The following is a 20111-nucleotide window of genomic DNA, read 5'->3' as shown; positions in this document are numbered from 1 at the left end:
GCATACAAAGTGGTACTCAAAGGTAAATTTGAGAAAACACATGGGGGATTCTGATGCACAGCATAGGTTAAAAACCATTATAATAAACCCCACACATTATGTCCATTTATTTTTTTTGAAAATCGTATTAACTATTTGTAATTACTTTGTTAAAATAAACCTATGGTAGAAATTTACAGTTTAAGAAAATCTTAAATTGTGAAATGCTATTAAAAACTAGAAAATATAGGTAACTTTTACCATCCTTTTTAGAAGTGCACCTTTAAAGTCACTAGGTGAGCATAAGAACATAACAATACATGTAACTTGTTTCATTTCTCTAACTATGTTATTGTATTTTGTGGTCAGTTATGATGGGATAAAGACTGATTACTGAATCAACTTGAAGATATGGGAGGGGGTTGGCAAAATTGTCAGTTTTCCCCATAAGCAATTTTCTATCTGTGAATAATATCAAATGATAGTCTACATGTAGAAAGTCATTCTGAAATCTTAACTTATCATTAAATATTGAAAAGTATTAAAAGAAATAGAAAGTACTCGTTTATCTTTTTTCTAGACCAGAGGTGGCAAAGAAACAAAACTGGTGTTTCCTCCCCTCCTTCTATACTAATTCCAAGGCGCTTTACCTCAACATCTTTCTCAGTACATTGCTTCTGACAGCCACTCTTAACTGGAATTGACACCAAAGATGAAACCTGTTGTATCTGGCATTTTTGTTCTAGGCAATGTACATTTTTGGCAGTCAGTTTTGTTTACTTTAAATGTTGTTCTGTGCCTCAGTGGAGTCTGATTAAAAATAATTAATAGTGGTTTTTAATGTGAGTTATACAAATGGTAGTTCATAGAAGACCCTCCCACCCCCAGCAAAACAAAACAAACGAGAGAAGTCCAGTTAGCTAAAAATTAGCATGTTGTTTCAAGAGATAGCTAACCACAGAGCCTGTAGGCCAAATCCAGCCTGTGAACTCAAGAGTGATATTTACATTTTTAAATGGTGGGGGGAAATTTTTTTTAAAAGAACATTTTGTGACGTAAAAATTACATGAAATTTAGTCTTCAGTGTCCATTAGTAAAGTTTTATTGAAATGTAGCAATGCTCATTCATTTGCTGTCCAGTGGATGCTTTTGTGCTGCAGTGGCAGAACTGAGTAGTTGTAAAAGAAACCATAAGGCCAACAAAGCCTAAGATGTTCACTCTCTGGCCCTTTCCAGAAAAACTTTGCCAGTTTGTTGTGAGATAATACTGACTTCCCTGGTGGCAATACAGGAAGTGCATGTTTGCTTTTGAGTTATTTAGTAAAGGAGGAAACTTAATTTGATGTTTTTTTCAACTGGTTTCTGAAAAGGAATAATTTACAAACACTGCGGTCTCAGAACTTCTTTAGACTTAGCCCAAGGAGATTTTTATGTGGGTTGTATCTATAAATATCATATTGGAAATTAGTGCAGAAAATTAAAGAATATTTATTTAAAAGTGTCAATAATAAATCCATTATATGTTAACAAAAGAATAGATTTTTTTTTAAGAATAGATTTTTATGAAAAATATTTTCTAAAAAATTAGAGAAATTTTTTACAAATTTCTTTATAATTGTTTTAGTAGATGACAACTGAATTCTTGTATCTGTTTTTCCACTCCGTTTGTTGTGATGCAAAAACTTGTGGTGTTTTGACATGGAGGAAATCTGGCCATACACAGACATGTAGTTAGAAAAATGAGGAGTATTTTAATAGCTTTTTAAGATAATTGTGGATATTTTTCTTTGATAGTACACCATAATTCAAAAAGTGGTAATTTCTTTGATGGTTTTGTTTTCTTAAGTTGATTGAAATATACATTGCAGAGAATAAAATATATTTTGTTTAGATATACAAGTCTGTGCAGTCTGATTAACTCATGAATTATATAACCATCACCACAATAAAAATGTGGAATATTTCCATCACCTCTAAAAGTTTCCTTATACCCTTTTGTAATTAGCCCTCTCCCCTCACTCTTAACTTCTGATCTGATTTTCATACCTGTACTTCTGCCTTTTCAAAAATACTGTGTAAATGGAATCATACAGTATGTAGCCTTTCAGTCCATTTTTGTTTTAGGCATAATGTGTTTACAGTTTATCCATTTAGTTGCAGCTATCATCCGTTCATTTATTTTTATTTTATAGATGTTTATTTTTACATTTTTCAGTGCTAGATATTAGGTGGTTTCTGGTGATTCTGAATAAAGCCACTCTAAAAATTACAGATTTTTGCATGGATATATGTTTTCGTTTCTTAAATACCTAGGCTTGAGATTGCTGTGTAGTATGGTAGATGCATGTTTCACTGTAAGAAGACTTTATCCTGAGTTAATGGGCCATTTTGCATTCCCACTAGCAATGTGTGGAAGTTGCAGTTGCTCTACATATTTCCCAAAACTTGAGACTGTATGTTTTTATTTTTATGTTAGTCATTCAAATGAATATTAGATCTAGTTTTAGTTTGCATTTCCCTGGTTAGTGATATTGAGTATCTTTCTATGTAGTATTTCCCAATTATATTTCTTTGATAAGGCGTCTATCTGAATCTCTTGCCCATTTTTTAGAAATTCGGTAATATGTTTTCTTACTATTGAGTTGTGATAGATCTTTATATTTTCTGAATATCTGTTCTTTTTTAGGTATATAATTTGCAGGTATTTTCCCCCAGTCTGAATTTTTTCCTTATCTTTCAAAGAGAAGCTTCAATTTTAATGAAGTTCAGCTTTTGAAGTCTAATTTTTTCTTTTGGGGATCCTATTTTTTTGTATTTTAACAAATCTTTCATGTTAATAACTTAGGGTCACAAGATTTTTCTTGTTTTTAGAAGTTGTATAATAATAGTTTAAGGGTTTATGTTAGGTAAAGTGAAGAGGAACTAAAAAGCCTCTTGATGAGAGTGAAAGAGGAGAGTGAAAAAGTTGGCTTAAAGCTCAGCATTCAGAAAACGAAGATCATGGCATCTGGTCCCATCACTTCATGGGAAATAGATGGGGAAACAATGGAAACAGTATCATACTTTATATTTTGGGGCTCCAAAATCACTGCAGATGGTGACTGCAGCCATGAAATTAAAAAACGCTTACTCCTTGGAAGAAAAGTTATGACCAAACTAGATAGCATATTGAAAAAGCAGAAACATTACTTTGCCAACAAAGGTCCGTCTAGTCAAGGCTATAGTTTTTCCAGTGGTCATGTATGCATGTGCGAGTTGGATCGTGAAGAAGGCTGAGTGCCGAAGAATTGATGCTTTTGAACTGTGGTGTTGGAGAAGACTCTTGAGAGTCTCTTGGACTGCAAGGAGATCCAACCAGTCCATTCTAAAGATCAGCCCTGGATGTTCTTTGGAAGGAATGATGCTAAAGCTGAAACTCCAGTACTTTGGCCACCTCATGCAAAGAGTTGACTCATTGGAAAAGACTCTGATGCTGGGAGGGATTGTGGGCAGGAGGAAAAGGGGACGACAGAGGATGAGATGGCTGGATGGCATCACCAACTCGATGGACATGAGTTTGAGTGAACTCTGGGAGTTGGTGATGGACAGGGAGGCCTGGCATGCTGCGATTCATGGGGTTGCAAAGAGTGGGACACAACTGAGTGACTGAACTGAACTGATGGTATTTTTAGAGTTAATTTTTGTATATGGCATGAGCTATGAATTGTTACGAGTTGAGGTTCTTTGTTCTGCATATAGATGTCTAGCTGTTCCAGCATCAGTTGTTGGAAGACTTTATTTTCTCTATCTAAGTACATTGCATTGGCACCTTTGCTGTGTATCAGTTGACCGTATGTGTCTGGGTCTGTTTCTGGATTCTCTGTTCTGTCCCCTAGGTGCATGTCTTTTTACTAAGACTGCATTCCCTTGATTGTTGAAGTTTTAGTGTAAGACTTAAAAACAATTAGTATGGGGAACTCCCTGGTGGTCCAGTGGTTAGGGACTAGGCTCTTTCACTGCCATGGCCCAGGTTCAATCACTGGGTGGGCAACTGAGATCCCGCCAGCCGTGCGGCATGACCAGAAAAACTGCCCCAAATCGAGTAGTATGAGTTCTCTTTTGTACATCTTTTTCAGAGTTACTTCTCTTGCTTTTCTATATAAAGCAAGAGATGGTTTCTTAAAAGTTAGTACAGTGTGGAATCTGAAACTACTAATGAACTTTTTGTCCTCTGTAATGCTAGAGTCTACCTGGCTATGTTGAACATTGAATGGATTTTTTTTTTTCTTTAAACCCATGAGTGTTTTTCAAATGTCACACAGAATTCACTTGGAAAATATTGGTTCTCTGAATTATATAGACCTTTTAAATGTTGGCATATCTTATTATTCTGTATTTAAAAGTCATATTTGTTAATATTACCAATGACCTCATCAGAAAATTCTTTAAATATTGGGAAGGTGGTAGATGATACAATTTTTCCAATTTCCAAAGTTCTTATTTTTGCTTGGAAACTCATATTTTATTATTGGCAGTGCATACTGTCAATTGTTTTTCTTGAAGTAACAGGTTTAATTTGGTTCATTTTGAGAACATTTTTGCCAGACACTCAAGTCTGATAACCATGCATGGTTGGTTTAGTTCACAGCTCAGTCATGCAAGGGCTTTTTCTGTAAGCCGTCATTGTACTGCAGTGTGCAGCAGACGTGCTTTTGGTTAGTTACCACTTTGTCACACAGAACATTGAGAAGAAATCTTGACTCAAGGGTCAAAATTTAAGAAAATTAATAATGCTACTGCTTTTCATCAAGGACATTCTTAAGTAAAGCTGGCCTTTTACAGAGAAAACGTGATTTATTTGGTCACTTTCTACCATGTTTATTATACCTAAAATACAAAGATGGACCTGGAAACCTAAACCCAAAGCTATAACTGTAAGACAGTAAATTATTGACATTTTAGGAAGATCTGAAATTTGGTATACTGGGAGACAGTGTAAGAACAAATACAGTTATATTAAGTTGTTGTTTTATTATCTTATAGGTGCTATACTTGGTAGATCAGAAACTCAGGAGTGTATTTTCTATAATGCTAATTGGGAAAGAGATAGAACCAATCGCACTGGTGTTGAATCCTGTTACGGTGACAAAGATAAACGGCGGCATTGTTTTGCTACATGGAAGAATATTTCTGGTTCCATTGACATAGTGAAGCAAGGTTGTTGGCTGGATGATATCAACTGCTATGACAGGTAAGAAGGCATTTTGTTTATGATGGTGTTGAATAATTTTCACTTCTCCCTCTTTTTTAAAAGGGATAGAATCAATGCATGGATTTTCACTTAAATGCTTCTTTTTAAAGATGAGCATATAAAAATCATTATAACATGTTGATGACAAAATACATATTTTAAAGTAATAAAACAGATACAGCATATTTATGTTTTATCTTCTGTTACTTCAAATTATCTACCAAGTAGTGAAAACTTCAGATAAGAAGCGTTTATTTCCCTATGTTGTAGGATTATGTTTTTTTTTTCTAAACAGCAATTTTAATGAAAAGGGATTTTTAAAATTGCTTTAAAAGAGAGTATATCTGTTGAAAATCTATCCTGAAAGAGAATAAAGCTTAATCATAGTATTAAATTTCCTTTTAGTTTCCCTCTTTATGTATCTGGAAGAAATTGATCTCACTACTTTTTCCCCTTTTTTCCTTGCAGAGTAGGCCTTTGTTCTTTATCCCAAGGGACATTTTAACTTGACATTCAGAATTACATCAGAACTAACACAGTCCTCATAGAAAGCTACATTTTCTTTCAAAGATTTTGCTTAAATTGTTTTATTCTTAAATACAGAGGATACAGGGGATATGTTATTGACTGCCTGTGATCTTTCTGTAAAGTGTCCCTAGATGTTGAGCGATCACTTAAACTGCCCGGGACACAAGATTTTCACTGTGGGTGGGTGCTGATGACTGCAGAAGCTGAAAAATCCTAGATAACCAGATTTTTTGGAGCCAAATAACTAATACACTCCTGGAATCTAGCTATGTCCTAATCTACTTGCACGGACTTTAATTGATTACTGTAAATCTGTGGTTGATTGGCCATATGTGATTAATAGTAAAATGTGTTGAATAAACTCATGAAATTGAATTAGTTCCACTTTTGGTGAGAAAATAGTCATTTAGGTACATAGTTAGTAGCTAAGGTATATTTCTGCATCTGTGAATTTTCTAAGGATTACTGCTCTATAATTACACATTTTAGCTGTATTTCTGATTATTAGCTTCTTTATTAACAGAGGTGATCATAAAGTGATATTTGCTATTATGAAAGGATAAGTAGGGCCACTGGGGATACAGTATGGAGGTTCCTCAGAAAGTTAAAAATAACAAAGATATAGCAGTTCCACTTTTGAGTATATGTCCAAAGGAAACAGAAACACAAACTTGAAAAGATAAATGCACCACCACGTTCATTGCCACATTACTTACAATAGCCAAGATGTGGAAGCAACCTAAGTGTCTGTCAGTGAATAAATGGATCAAGGAAATATGCTGTGTATATACAGTGGAATCTTTTTCATTTGTGAAAAAGAATACCTTGCCATTCATGATAATACTGATGGACCTTGAGGGCATTATCCTAAATGAAATGTCAGACAGAGAGAAACAAATACCATATGATCTCACTTGTATATTAATCTTGGAAAAAAAAAACAAACAACCAACAACACAAACCCATATATATATAGAGAGAGAACTGTCTGTGGTTGTTGGAGGCTGAGGGTGAGAAGTGGGCAACATGGGTGAAGGAAATCACAAGGGTATGAATTACCAGTTATAAAACAAATAAGTCTTAGGGATATAATGGAGAATGTGGTGTAATGGTGACTATAGTTAATAATACCATATTGTATATTTGAAAGTTGCTACAAGAAGAAATCTTAAAAATTTGTTCACAAGGAAAAAAAAATTGTAACTGTGTGGTGATGGGATGTTAACTAGATTATTATGGTGATCGTTTCACAATATTCTCTAATTTTCAATCATTAGGTTGTACGCCTGAAACTAATGTTATATGTCAATTATATCTCAATTTAAAAAAAAGCCAAGGAGAAAGAAGTTGGGGAAAAATGAAGTTTGGGGATAATCTCTATTCAAAGTTTGTTGTTCAGTTGCTCAGTCACGTCCAACTCCTTGAAGCCCCATGTACTGCAGCACGCCAGGCATCCCTGTCCTTCACAATCTCCTGGAGTTTGCTCAAACTCATGTCCATTGAGTCAGTGGTGCCATCTAACCATCTCATCCCCTTTCATCCCCTTCTCCTCCTGCCCTCAATTTTTCCCAGCATCAGCGTCTTTTCCAGTGAGTCGGCTCTCTGCATCAGGTGGCCAAAATACTGGAGCTTCAGCTTCAGCGTTACTCCTTCCAGTGAATATTCAGGACTGATTTCCTTTAGGATTGACTGTTTTGATCTCCTTGAAGTCCAAGGGACTCTCAACAGTCTTCTCCAGCACCACAGTTCGAAACATCAGTTCTTCGGTGCTCAGCTGTCTTTATGGTCCAATTATCAACATCCGTACATGACTATTGGAAAAACCATAGCTTTGACTAGACAGACCTTTGTAACAAAGTGATATCTCTGCTTTTTAATATGCTGTCTAGGTTGGGTCATAGCTTTTCTTCTAGGTAGCAAGTGTCTTTTAATTTCATGGCTGTAGTCATCATCTGCAGTGATTTTGGAGCCCAAGAAAATAAAGTCTGTCACTGTTTCCATTGTTTCCCTGTCTGTTTGCCATGAAGTGGTGGGACCAAATGCCATGATCTTAGTTTTCTGAATGTTAAGTTTAAGCTAGCCTTTTCACTGTCCTCTTTCACCTTCACCCGGAGACTCTTTTTCTTTAGTTCCTCTTTGTTTTCTGCCATAATTGTGGTGTCATTTCCATGTCTGAGGTTGTTGATATTTCTCCTGGCAGTCTTGATTCTAGCGTGTGCTTCATTCAGCCTGGCATTTTATATGATGTACTCTGAATGTAAGTTAAATAAGCAGGGTGACAGTATACAGCCTTGACATACTCGTTTTCCAATTGGGAACCAGTCTGTTGTTCCATGTCCAATTCTAACTGTTGCTTCCTGACTTTCATACAGATTTCTCAGGAGGCAGGTCAGGTGGTCTGGTATTCCCATCTTTTTAAGGATTTTCCACAGTTTGTTGTGATTCACACAGTCAAAGGCTTTGGCGTAGTCAATAAAGCAGAAGGAGATGTTTTTCTGGAACTCTCTTGCTTTTTCAATGATCCAGCGCATGTTGGCAATTTGATCTCTGGTTCCTCTGCCTTTTCTAAATCCACCTTGAACATCTGGAAGTTCTTGGTTCACGTACTGTTGAAGCCTGGCTTGGAGAAATGTAAGCATTACTTTGCTAGCATGTGAGATGAGTGCAATTTTGTGGTAGTTTGAACATCTTTGGCATTGCCCTTCTTAGGGATTGGAATGCAAACTGACCTTTTCCAGTCCTTTGGCCACTACTGAGTTTTCCAGATTTGCTGGCATATTGATTGCAGCACTTGCACAGCATCATCCTTTAGGATTTGGAACATTCAACTTGTATTCCATCACCTCCACTAGCTTTGTTCATAGTGATGCTTCCTAAGGATATGTGGCTCTAGACGAGTGATCACACCATGGTGGTTATGTGGGTCATTAAGATCCTTTTTGTATAGTTCTTCTGTCTGTTTTTGCCACCGCTTAATACCTTCTGCTTCTGTTAGCTCCATACCATAGCTGTCCTTTATTGTGCCCATTTTTGCATGAAATATTCCCTTGGTACTCTTAATTTTCTTAAAGAGATCTCTTCTTTCCCATTCTATTGTTTTCCTCTATTTCTTTGCATTGTTCACTGAGGAAGCCTTTCTTATCTCCTTGCTATTCTTTGGAACTCTGCCGTCAGATGGTTGTATCTTTTCTTTTCTGCTTTGCCTTTTGCTTCTCTTCTTTAGTCAGCCATTTGTAAGGCCTCCTCAGACAACCAATTTGCCTTTTTGCATTTCTTTTTCTTGGGGATGGTTTTGATTACCACCTCCTGTACAGTGTTACTAACCTCCATCCATAGTTCTTCAGGCACTCTGTCTACCATATTGAATCTCTTGAATCTGTTTGTCACTTCCACTGTATAATCATAAGGGGTTTGATTAGGTCAGCTTGAATGGTCTAGGGGTTTCCCCTATTTTCTTCAATTTAAGGCTTAATTTTGCAATAAGGAGTTCCTGAACTGAGCCACAGTCAGCTCCCAGACTTGTTTTAGGTGCCTGTATAGAGCTTCTCCATCCTCAACTGCAAAGAATATAATCAGTCTGATTTCAGTATTGACCATCTGGTGATGTCCCTGTGTAGAGTCATCTGTTGTGTTGTTGGAAGAGGGTGTTTGCTGTGACACACCAGTGTGTCCTCTTTGCAAAACTCTGTTAGCCTTTGCCCTGCTTCATTTTGTACTTCAAGGCCAAACTTGCCTGTTACTCCAGTATCTCTTGACTTCCTGCTTTTGCATTCCAGGCCTCTGTGATGAAAAGGACATCTTTTTTTTTGGTGTTAGTTCTAGAAGGTCTTGTAGGTCTTCATAGAACCATTCAACTTAAGCTTATTCAAGACATCTTTTATTAATTAGTTGAGCTCAAGGATCTCTGTTCTTTTTATTGTAAAAAACTACTGGCTTCTCACCTAAAACCAGTATTGCTTGAGATTAAACTTTGCTAGATAATGGTGAGTTGGTCAGTGCAAATGCCTGCTCTTACAGTGATAATTACTACACCAGCTTTGTTTCTAAGAGTTAAGTGCTAATTTAAATATATGTGAATTTTTGTTTTTATGTTCTGAATTTGATTAAAAGGAAATATTAAGAGTAGTCAGATAAATAAGAGTAAGAAAAAGAAGATTCAAGAAATGTCAAAGTATGGAGGAAGAGATGGGGAAAACGAAGAATGACATTGAATGGTGAAAAGTAATTTTCCTTGCATTAGCTAGGCTAGTATTTAATTACATTAACCTATAATTTGAGGCATATTTCTGAATATTAAAATTTGAATTTATATATTTCTCTTTATAAATTGTTAAAAATTTGGCTTTCATTTGCCCTTTCCTTTCTACTAGATAGATATTGGTATAAATTTTATTTTAAAGTTTGATTTTGGTAAAATTGCCTTCTCCCTGAAATTTCTTGGGCTTTTCACTTTAGAGTTAAATTTAACCTTATTTTCAACAACCATTGTAAAAGTTTACAGTTTATTTGTAATATATGTCTTTAAATATACCTGATATTATTAGCAATTTAAATATCTGCTTTTAAAAATTAGGTATAACTATTTTTTAGTGGTTGATTAGGATTTGATCTAGAGGCTAAGTCTCTGTGTTTTCAGTAACTCAGTTCCTATATAGAAGGCTGCCTTCCTTCTACTCTCTAAATCAACCTAACTCTAGTCAGTTTTTGAGTTACTTGGGCCTCTATTTTTGTCGTTACAAATTGCTCTTTACTTGTTTATCTTTAGCCCTGTTCATTGTGTTCAGGGAATTTAATTCTGCTGCAAAAATGGCTTAATTCCCAAGCCTGATGTAAGTCTCTGATGTTGAAATGTGTTCTGCCATGAGATATGAGCAAGGATTACTTCGTGCCTATGCATGAGAAGTGAAAGTGAAAGTGTTAGTTGCTCAGTCATTTCTGACTGTCTGAGACTCCATGGACTGTAGCCTGCCAGGCTCCTCTGTCCATGTATTTCTCTAGGCAAGAATATTGGCATGGGTAGCCATTCCTTTCTCTAGGGGATCTTCCTGACCCAAGGATCTAACCCTGGTCTCCTGCATTGCAAGTAGACTCTTTACTGTCTGAGCCACCAAGGAAGCTCATTTATCTGTATACATATGTGTGTGTGTGTGTGTGTGTGTGTGTATTTATGTGTGTACACACACAGTTTTTTATGTATAGTGTTCAGTCAGTTTTTGTATTCATAAAATGGAAAGGCTCTATTTCCTGTGAGGATAAAGCACTCTTAGACCAAATTTCTTCATTGACTTTGTGTTCCTCTTCAAGCTTTTCTAATAATTAAAGAAAAAAATAAAAAGATGGTTGCCTTAGATTGATCATTAAAATCCAAATTAAAGAAGTCGTTTCATAGAGCCAATGTGATTGTTATAAAATCAGCTGTTGGATTTTTTCTTGATGATATTTCATAATTGATTTCAAGGAACATTTTTGACTTTTAAGAGTTGATTGTTGAATATTAATAAAAATCTCAAAGATGACTATAAATGACTTACTCATTATTTTATCTCTGAGAAGAACTTTAGTAAAACAGCTATTGTAGATTCAGGGTAATAATGTTGGTTTTAATTATTTTTTCTCTTTTTATTTATAGGACTGATTGTATTGAAAAAAAAGATAGCCCTGAAGTATATTTTTGTTGCTGTGAGGGCAATATGTGTAACGAAAGGTTTTCTTATTTTCCGGAGATGGAGGTCACACAGCGTAAGTTCACAGGGAAAACACATAAGTCTGTTCAGCTAGTAGATTGAAAACAAAGCATGTTTGTGTTAGAATAATTTGCTCCCACCTTCTCCTCCTCTATTTTTCTCCTACAATTTGGCACTATAATAAATATGGTGGAATTTTATTGACCAAATCTGAATGATTTTCCTCCTCCTCTTTTCCACAGCTACTTCGAATCCAGTAACACCTAAGCCTCCCTATTACAACATCTTGCTCTATTCTTTGGTGCCACTTATGTTAGTTGCGGGGATTGTCATTTGTGCATTTTGGGTGTACAGGCATCATAAGATGGCTTACCCTCCTGTGCTCGTTCCAACTCAAGTAAGTTATTGTCTGATACTTCGTGCTGTTTTTGACTGTATATTTTAAAGAAATATTCCTGTGGAGAAACCACAGTAGGTAGTTAACAAATTATTTTCCTTTAGCATTAATTTTTGAATGTTTATTGTCATGGGAACTATAACTACTTTTGCAAATATATTAATTTGCTGTATCCTAAACTTAGGCGTGCAGGAGACCTGGGTTCGATCCCTGGGTCGGGAAGATCCCCTGGAGAAGGAAATGGCAACCCACTCCAGTATCCTTGCCTGGAAAATCTCATAGACAGAGGAGCCTGGTGGGCCACAGTCCATGGGGTCGCAAAGAGTCGGACACGACTGAGCGACTAACACTAACACCTTAGGCGTTGAGATAGAGGAGAATGAACAGTATTCCCATTCCTGTTCTTCTTTGGAGAGTTCTACTGTGATTATAGTACTTATAAATGTGGGATACACTCTGCTGTGTTTCTTGAGAAGTAATTGATGATGGAGAAGTGATATCAAAACTTTTTCTTTCCCTTCTATTTTCTCCTCCATTTCTAAGTTTTTGTGCCTTTTTCAAGACTTGCCAAAACATTCTTTTAATCATGGAGGAGAATTCAGTAAGTAACCAGGAATGTGGAATAAAGAGGTTTCCACACAGGCATGACAGAGAAGGCACTGGCAACCCACTCCAGTACTCTTGCCTGGAAAATCCCATGGACGGAGGAGCCTGGTAGGCTGCAGTTCATGGGGTCGCTAAGAGTCGGACATGACTGAGTGACTTCACTTTCACTTTTCACTTTCATGCATTGGAGAAGGAAATGGCAACCCGCTCCAGTGTTCTTGCCTGGAGAATCCCAGGGACGGGGAATCCTGGTGGGCTGCCGTCTATGAGGTCGCAGAGTCGGACACGACTGATGCGACTTAGCAGCAGCAGCAGCACACAGTCATGAAGAGGATGCACCTGAAAAATGTTGTTCTAGGGAGGAGGAGCAAAAGGGCAGCATTTCTCATCATGTGTTGTAGTTCCAAGTATATGTATTTTATTTGCAGCATATCAAGTGTGTAACTGAAGTCTGAAAACTTTTTTAGCGCCCTTGATTCTTTTTCCCTCAACACCGAATATCTGAAAATATAGGTGGTGTGGGTAGTCAGAATAAATTCTGAAGTTTTTCTTCATTCTCTGTTATGAAGATAGTGGCAGCTGATTCAGTGCTTCATAACGATTTTTAATATAAGTAGTTAATATTCTACAGGCAAAGAGGAAAGTGGTAACTTTTGGTTTATTTACTTGAGATGTCTTTAAACTCTAATTTTTGTTTCTTTGACTTTTAAGATCACATTACCTCCACCTTCTGGATCTTTTGGTTTAACTTTGTTTCTCTAATACCAGTAGGATTAACGGTTAAAACTTGGTAGAAGAAGATAGTTAAGTCCTATAATTTAATGACCCAAACAACTTCTTCCCTTTAAGCTTTATTTACATAACATATTCCTTTCTTGGTGCTTGAACCAATCTGTTAGCATTAGATCATTGATCCTTGTAATCTTGGTAAAATATATATATGGAGAAATAAGCCTGAAGGTCACATTCCTTATTTAGTAAATTAGATAAACAGTATATTTTATATAGCTGAAATATTTTAATTTTTTTAACATTGGTAGATAAATTGTGGGTTGGTTAAAAATCGTCTTTTAAAAATACTTTAAAATTTAAAAAATATAGTGTCTAATAAATATATGTAGTTTACCTCAAATGTCCATAGAATATACTTCACCTTCTTATTGGTAGTAACTATTTTTTATTTAAGATCTACATTTGAAAGAAAGAATGGTTCATACTGTAATAGTATCTGAATTTATCCTGGATTTGTGATATAATAGAAACAAACTGGATACTACATTTAAAAACAAATTTGTTAAGTTTCATCATAAAACTTTAAAAATAATAATGTAATCCTATATATAACAATGATTTACATAAATTCTAGCTTAAATTTTGCATTGGGTATTTTTATAAGTCTGGATGTCTTATGTTTGAGGCCACTTTATTTGGAAATGCTGGGTTTGGACTTATAAAAAGGAAAGATGAATCTTTATTCATAAATGACAACTAGGAATGTTCAATGAGTATCCACCTCTGTGGGTTTTAGGTATATTTTGCAGTCGTTAGTATTTTTTGTACACATTTATTTAGTGCTTGTGTTGTTCTGTACATACATACGTTTGTATGAATTGTATGAATTACTGAAAAATCAGGAATAAACTTAAAAAGGTTTTGAGATGGAATGACTGGGATGGTCAGACTTTATGGTGGAAAATACAAGACATGCCTGACTTTATGCATTCCTTCTGTCATGAACTGTGTTGTGGAAAAGGAGCATTGTCATCAGTGTGGGACTTCATCTATGTCTTCCTCACTGTCTCAAACAATATAGTGTCATGCTGTCTCATTTTTGGTGAGGTTTATGCAAACTACTTCTGCAAGACTACTTAGTGGCCCTCTTGTCACAAAATGCTCAGTTTTATTTCTCCTTCAAAAAATGATTGATAGTTGTATATTTATAGTGTACTAGGTTACTGGTAAGTTATATAGATGTGTATTAATATATACATTATATAAAAATATGAAAAATATGTAAAACTTCCCCTTGATTTCCAGTTATAACCAATATGTAAGGATCATCTTTGGAATTTGTTCAGAAAAACAAAACAATTCCCTGGACCATACCCCTGAAAGTATAGATTGGGGCCTGGGATATTATGATTCTAGTAACAGTTTCCCAGGCACTTCTGGTGACTAGCCAGGTATGGAAAGCACTGGTGATTTTACCTCACAGGGTTTTTTATGTAGTGCTATAATGCCCATTCTGTAGATAAAGAAATTGAGACATAGCAAAGCTCACAAGTATCAGAGCTGGAATATGAACCAAGTACTCTCTGACACTAAATCTTTGTCCTTACTGCTTATCCTGTTTTGCTTCTCTTTCTTCAGAAAGCAGATGCTTTCGCTGCCTCAGATAATTCAGTAAACATCCCTGCCATCTCAAAATCATTCTTTAAGCTATTTTCCTACTTCGGGACATTGAGTAGTCTGACTACTGCTACTGCTAAGTCTGCTGCTAAGTCACTTCAGTTGTGTCCGACTCTGTGCGACCCCATAGATGGCAGCCCACCAGGCTCTGCCATCCGTGGGATTCTCCAGGCAAGAACACTGGAGTTGGTTGCCATTTCCTTCTCCAGTGCATGAAAGGAAAAAGTGAAAGTGAAGTCGCTCAGTCATGTCTGACTCTTAGCGACCCCATGAACTGCAGCCTACCAGGCTCCTCCGTCCATGGGATTTTCCAGGCAAGAGTACTGGAATGGGTGGTCATTGCCTTCTCCAAGTCTGACTACTAAAAGGAACAATAACATGATCATATTGTTTCACAGGGGACAGAAGCGGAAATAAACAAGTAATAGATAAATAGAAAGGCATATTCGTGTGTTTTCCATTGAAATTTTTTTAGCACACATTTTAGAATAGGGTTTATGAAGATAGGTTTGGTCTCAGGTAAAGATTCTTGTATTTCTTGAGTTGATGGTGCCAATACCCTAGTTATTCAAGACTTGTTTGAGGGGTAGGAGAAGTAGGTAGGGGAATTATACTACACAGTTGAAGTCTTAAGCTGACTTGGGTATTCCACCCCAAATTCATGTCTCCATATTCAGAGTTTAATTTCAGGACCAGTTAGGGAAAGATCTTACATTCTTGTTGTGCATTTCTGCAACATTCTCCCTCTAATTTCTTCAAACACTTTTAGACAAAATTTATCATTCCTTTTCTTAGGGAAAGCTTTTCTTAAAGCGTTGGCTAAAGACTGGTGATAGCTTATTGATGGATCATTCCTACAATAAGAAGTACATTTGAAGAGAATTTACAGTGATTCTCAGCAGAGCAAGCTAAAGTTACGTATACTGTGCTCATTCATTGGTCTGATCTCAGTCTTTTATTCTCTTTGGGGAGAAAAGATCAGTATTATGGAGGTATTCTAGAGGACTAAGTGATGCATCTAAATGAATCTCTTAATAAGCTGGTTTCTGGTGGTTTAATGGTGGAATTCTTTATTTCCAAGACATCAAGTTGTTTAAAGTTTCTTATGATTTTGTTAGTATTTTATTCTGAAGACGTGATGTAGAGATGTACATGCTTTAAAATCTAGTCTTCAATCATGGTTTTAATTTATTTTAAAATAAAAAATATTCTAAAATAGATTTATCATAAAGGTGTAGAAAAAAAGTAACATGCTTAAAAAAAAACAAAACTATTGCTTAAAAAAAATACCAAAAACTATGCTTCTTTCTTTATAACCTGTAACCACTATATTTCTAACATTATTTCACGTTATCACTGTTTTCCCCTCTGTCCTGGGTGAAAGCCTTAGAGACAGCTCCTTCTGTTCCTAGCCCTGTTATTTATGAAGTCTGGTTCGTTTACCTTTTCATCCTTCCTGATCCTCTTGTTTTCAGGACGTTTTTGTACTGGAGGCTGAGATTATTTCTGCAGTCTTGTAGCTGGTCTTGTTTTCAGTCCTGTCTCCGTCTATAGTATTTGCTATACGATAACATTTTACATGTCTGATTATGTTACTTCTGTGCTTACAAATATTTGAAGGCTCTCAGTGATCCAGCAGCAAGAATACAAAGTTTGAAGTCTGACAGTGGTCTTCTACTTTCTCTTCTGATTATTTTCTCTCATCAACACCCTAAGCCATCCATCGTATACATCTAGAAGGCTATTAGTTATGTGCCATCCTTGAAAGAATAGAGAAACTAGTTCTCAAGTCAGGTTCTCTCTTTTGTGATTCACACGAATAACCTTGGTTAAGAAAGGTTTTAGTCATTTGTGAGCATCTTCCATTCTCATACTTGATTATAAGCTCCTTGAAGATGAGGTATGTATTGTAATCACTACTGCATCTCACATAGTGTTTCTATGTAATAACCATTCTGTAAGTAATGAATTGCTGAATTGACTTTGTTTCATTTAATGTTATACTAAGATGATAATGCAGTATATTCAGGAATTGTTTCGTAAATGTTTGAGGTGCTTTAGGGCTTTACTTTAAAGATAAATCTTGGGACCATGTTTCTTGGGGATAAGATAAGTTGAAGTATTTCAAGCTTTTATAAGAAAATGCCATTATTCAATTTTCTGTGATCACAGGTGTGAACACATCCTTTTGATTTGCATCACCTGGGTCACATTTCTTTTACCTGTCCTGAAACTGTCGTTCCACATGCAGGTAGATGCTCTTAGGATCTCCAGTCAGTAAGCTGAATGCAAACTTGTTTTTTTAGTACCAGTGAGCCATGTATGTGAGGGAATTGAGGCACTGACTCTATTATTAAGAATTCTTATTGTGGTTAGAGTTAATGCGATTTCAATAAAACTGTTTGCATTGTTTCTATAACCATATGTAAGCTTAAGTTTTCTGCTTATAAAATCTATGTGCTAATAAAAAAAAAACCACTTGATAAGAAACTGCATTTTAGGGGCTAGAAATTCCTTGCATTTAAGAAGGTATGACGTTAACTTCTTGTTAAATTTTGAAGGCGATAGTAATAGAACTAGAGCATTGCAACGTTGGTGCTTGTTAAATGACTTCAGTCTCTTCAGTCCTGGCGTCATGACGTTTTGTCTAGGTTTTGAAAAGGACTGAAGGCTTTTAGATGTTTAGAATTTTGAGTTGAGCATACAAAATAATCCTGTTGACCTTAATATTAAAGTAATGATAAGTTGATGTTTCACACTATGTCAAATTATTATCCACCAGGAAGCCAAGCCATCTCTGACAATGGTTTGTAGGATTTTCCTGTTAAGTCTATATTTGTTTAAAATTAAGAAGATACTAAAGGGGCAGCATAATAGTATCTAGCCAAGTCTGTTTAGGAAAGTGTGCTGCTCCCTTATTTTGGAAGAATGCAGGGAGAAGTTTACTGAATTTTACTGAATATTTAATATGCTATGTTCAGTTATACTTACAAAATATTACATCTGTAGAAGTGCATCTTGAAGTAGGTAGATTGCTAAATGGTTGAGGTTTGTGAACACAAATTTCTCTTGATTTTTCTTTCACCTTCTGTTCTATTTAAAAATTAATTACAAATGGTTGCTTGTTATAGCAATACAGATTATACAGAAAGAAGTATGTCCAAAAAAAGAAAGAATCATTTGTTCCCCCTTTCCTTTATTAGTTTACTGAAATAACCAGTTTTAGGTTGGTGTGTATCTTTTGACATCTTTCTCTAATCTCACTTGTTTGAATATATACTTTTCCTTTTTATAAACTAGAAAATGTTATTCTGTAGTTACTTTCCTTTTATCTAACAGTATACTGAGGATAGCTTTTCAGCTCAGTATTTTCCATCTATCTCGCTCTGACGTTTTTAAGTGAAGTTTAGTGCAGTATAATGCATGCTCACGAGATACCAAAAGTTGATGTTTTATTGGCTTAGAGTTTGTGTTAGGTTTCTACTAAGGGCTAGAACTTACGTTTCACAAGTAGTTTTTAATTGTATTATTTTAGGATATTTAAAATATGGTGATATAATGCTACTGTATACTCTCCAGCATATCCGTGCGTGCGTGCGCCCCCCCTCCCCCTTTCATGCCTAAAAATTAGTACAGGGCTACTAGAAATGCTTTCTGTGTTCATTATTTTTGTATTATAACCTAAATTACAACTTTTATGTATACTTTTAAACTAATTGTGGGGGAGAACTGACATAAATGATCCATAGACATGCTGCAGCTTGACAAAGTGTTGCTCTAGGTGTGTATAAGTTATTTCTCTTACAAATGTATGGACAGATCCACTTGGATTGTTTGAAAGCAAAAAAGAAGGGCAGGGGAGAAGTGAAAGTGTCGGGGGATGGGGGGATGGAGGAGCTTAAAACAAGTTAAAGCTGCACATTAAAATTAATCAAAACACCTTATTTCTAAAAATAACTTACTAAATTAAAAAATCTTGAGATCAGTTTTCCTTTGGCCTGTGGAGGGCCCCATCCCATTTGCCAGTTTGCACATGGGGCTGTTGCATATAGACCAGAGTGCCTAATACCTACTTTTCCTTGTCTGCCAAGGAGATGGTAGATAGAAAGAAGTGAGTTTGCTTTTCTCTGTATTTATTTCCTGAGTCTCACCCTCAGTCTGATCCATCATTCCTAGCTACTTCATTGCTGTTAAACTTTTTTCTATTAATTTGAGATAATAAAAATGAAGAAGTCCATTTGTTAGTGAAAGCTGTTTGCATCAGGTAGGCTGGGAGGTGTTCACATTGGTTGGTTTTATTTTCACTGAACTGTTCACCTATTGCTTGAGTGCCCACTGTGCGGGGTATGCCAGGCACTGTGCTTGATGTGTAGTATTAAGTGGCTCAGGGCCAGTCCTTGCTGGCCTTTTTGGAGCCCACAGTTAACATGTAGGTGCAATAAAAATAGGTTGGTTGATTGGTTGTTTGACTTTGCCGCTTGGAAAGGAAGGGTGAAGAAAGTAAAAAGGGAGTAGCCTCAGTAAATTTGGGCAAAGATGGAGGAAAGGATTCCAGTTCCGTGGTGATAGGGAGAAGAGCCACACGTGGGATGGTGGGCTCATTTTAAGTGCTCAGTAAGTGTTAGCTGTTAATTGCCAGCCACCTCAAAACTGTACTCCAAAGGAGGAATTTTTTGAAGTTGTTGATTTCAACATCAAAACTGACGTGTTTTGATCATTTTACTTGAAATTAACTTGAAACGATTGAGACACACACACATACATGTATGTCAGTACTTTGAAGTTAATTTCGAATAATGGAAAAATTTCATTTTGAGTACTCTGTCAAGCATTTGTACAGAGCACTTTGTACATATGAGCTCATGTAATCTTTCAATACTCATGATGCAAGTTCTGTTTTATTGCATTTATTTGAGAGATAAGAAAAGGCATACAGAAGTGAGGTGACTTGGTCTAGTCAGTCTGCTGAGTGGCAGAGCCTGGGCATTTACATCTTGAGTATTATCTATTGAGTTAATTTTAATTGAATGGCTTATTTCAATAAATTATTAGGTCATGTCCATAAAAAACTAAAGTCAGATAAAGGGAGGGATTAGAGTATATAAATTAAATTTAAAATAGTTTTTATAGTGACTATATATATTGCTTTGCAGATCAACATATCAATTTTACCATATCACAATTATTATTGTATAGCATGACCCTTTTCCTTTTTTCTCCTTTACTTACAGAATACAAATGCTAAATAAAAATATAATTTATTCTGTACACAGTAGTA

The 20111-nt window shown here is 35.8% G+C and overlaps 1 protein-coding gene across 1 annotated transcript in view; it reads left to right on the top strand.

Annotated features, from left to right (window-relative positions):
• Positions 1–5155: 5155 nt before the first annotated feature.
• ACVR2A (activin A receptor type 2A) overlaps positions 5156–20111 on the top strand; it is a 35615-nt gene continuing 20659 nt past the window's right edge. The window contains exons 1-3 of the mRNA XM_068967419.1: positions 5156–5209; positions 11367–11476; positions 11664–11818. Of these exons, the coding sequence (XP_068823520.1) occupies positions 11428–11476; positions 11664–11818 (204 nt within the window). The 5' untranslated portion in view covers positions 5156–5209; positions 11367–11427. The remainder of the gene's footprint in view (positions 5210–11366; positions 11477–11663; positions 11819–20111) is intronic.

This window comes from Capricornis sumatraensis, chromosome 3 (assembly GCF_032405125.1).
Source record: "Capricornis sumatraensis isolate serow.1 chromosome 3, serow.2, whole genome shotgun sequence".
In the NCBI taxonomy this organism is placed as follows: Eukaryota; Metazoa; Chordata; class Mammalia; order Artiodactyla; family Bovidae; genus Capricornis; species Capricornis sumatraensis.
Note: the sequence above shows the minus strand (reverse complement) of the source record. Positions and strands in the feature narration are given on the sequence as shown.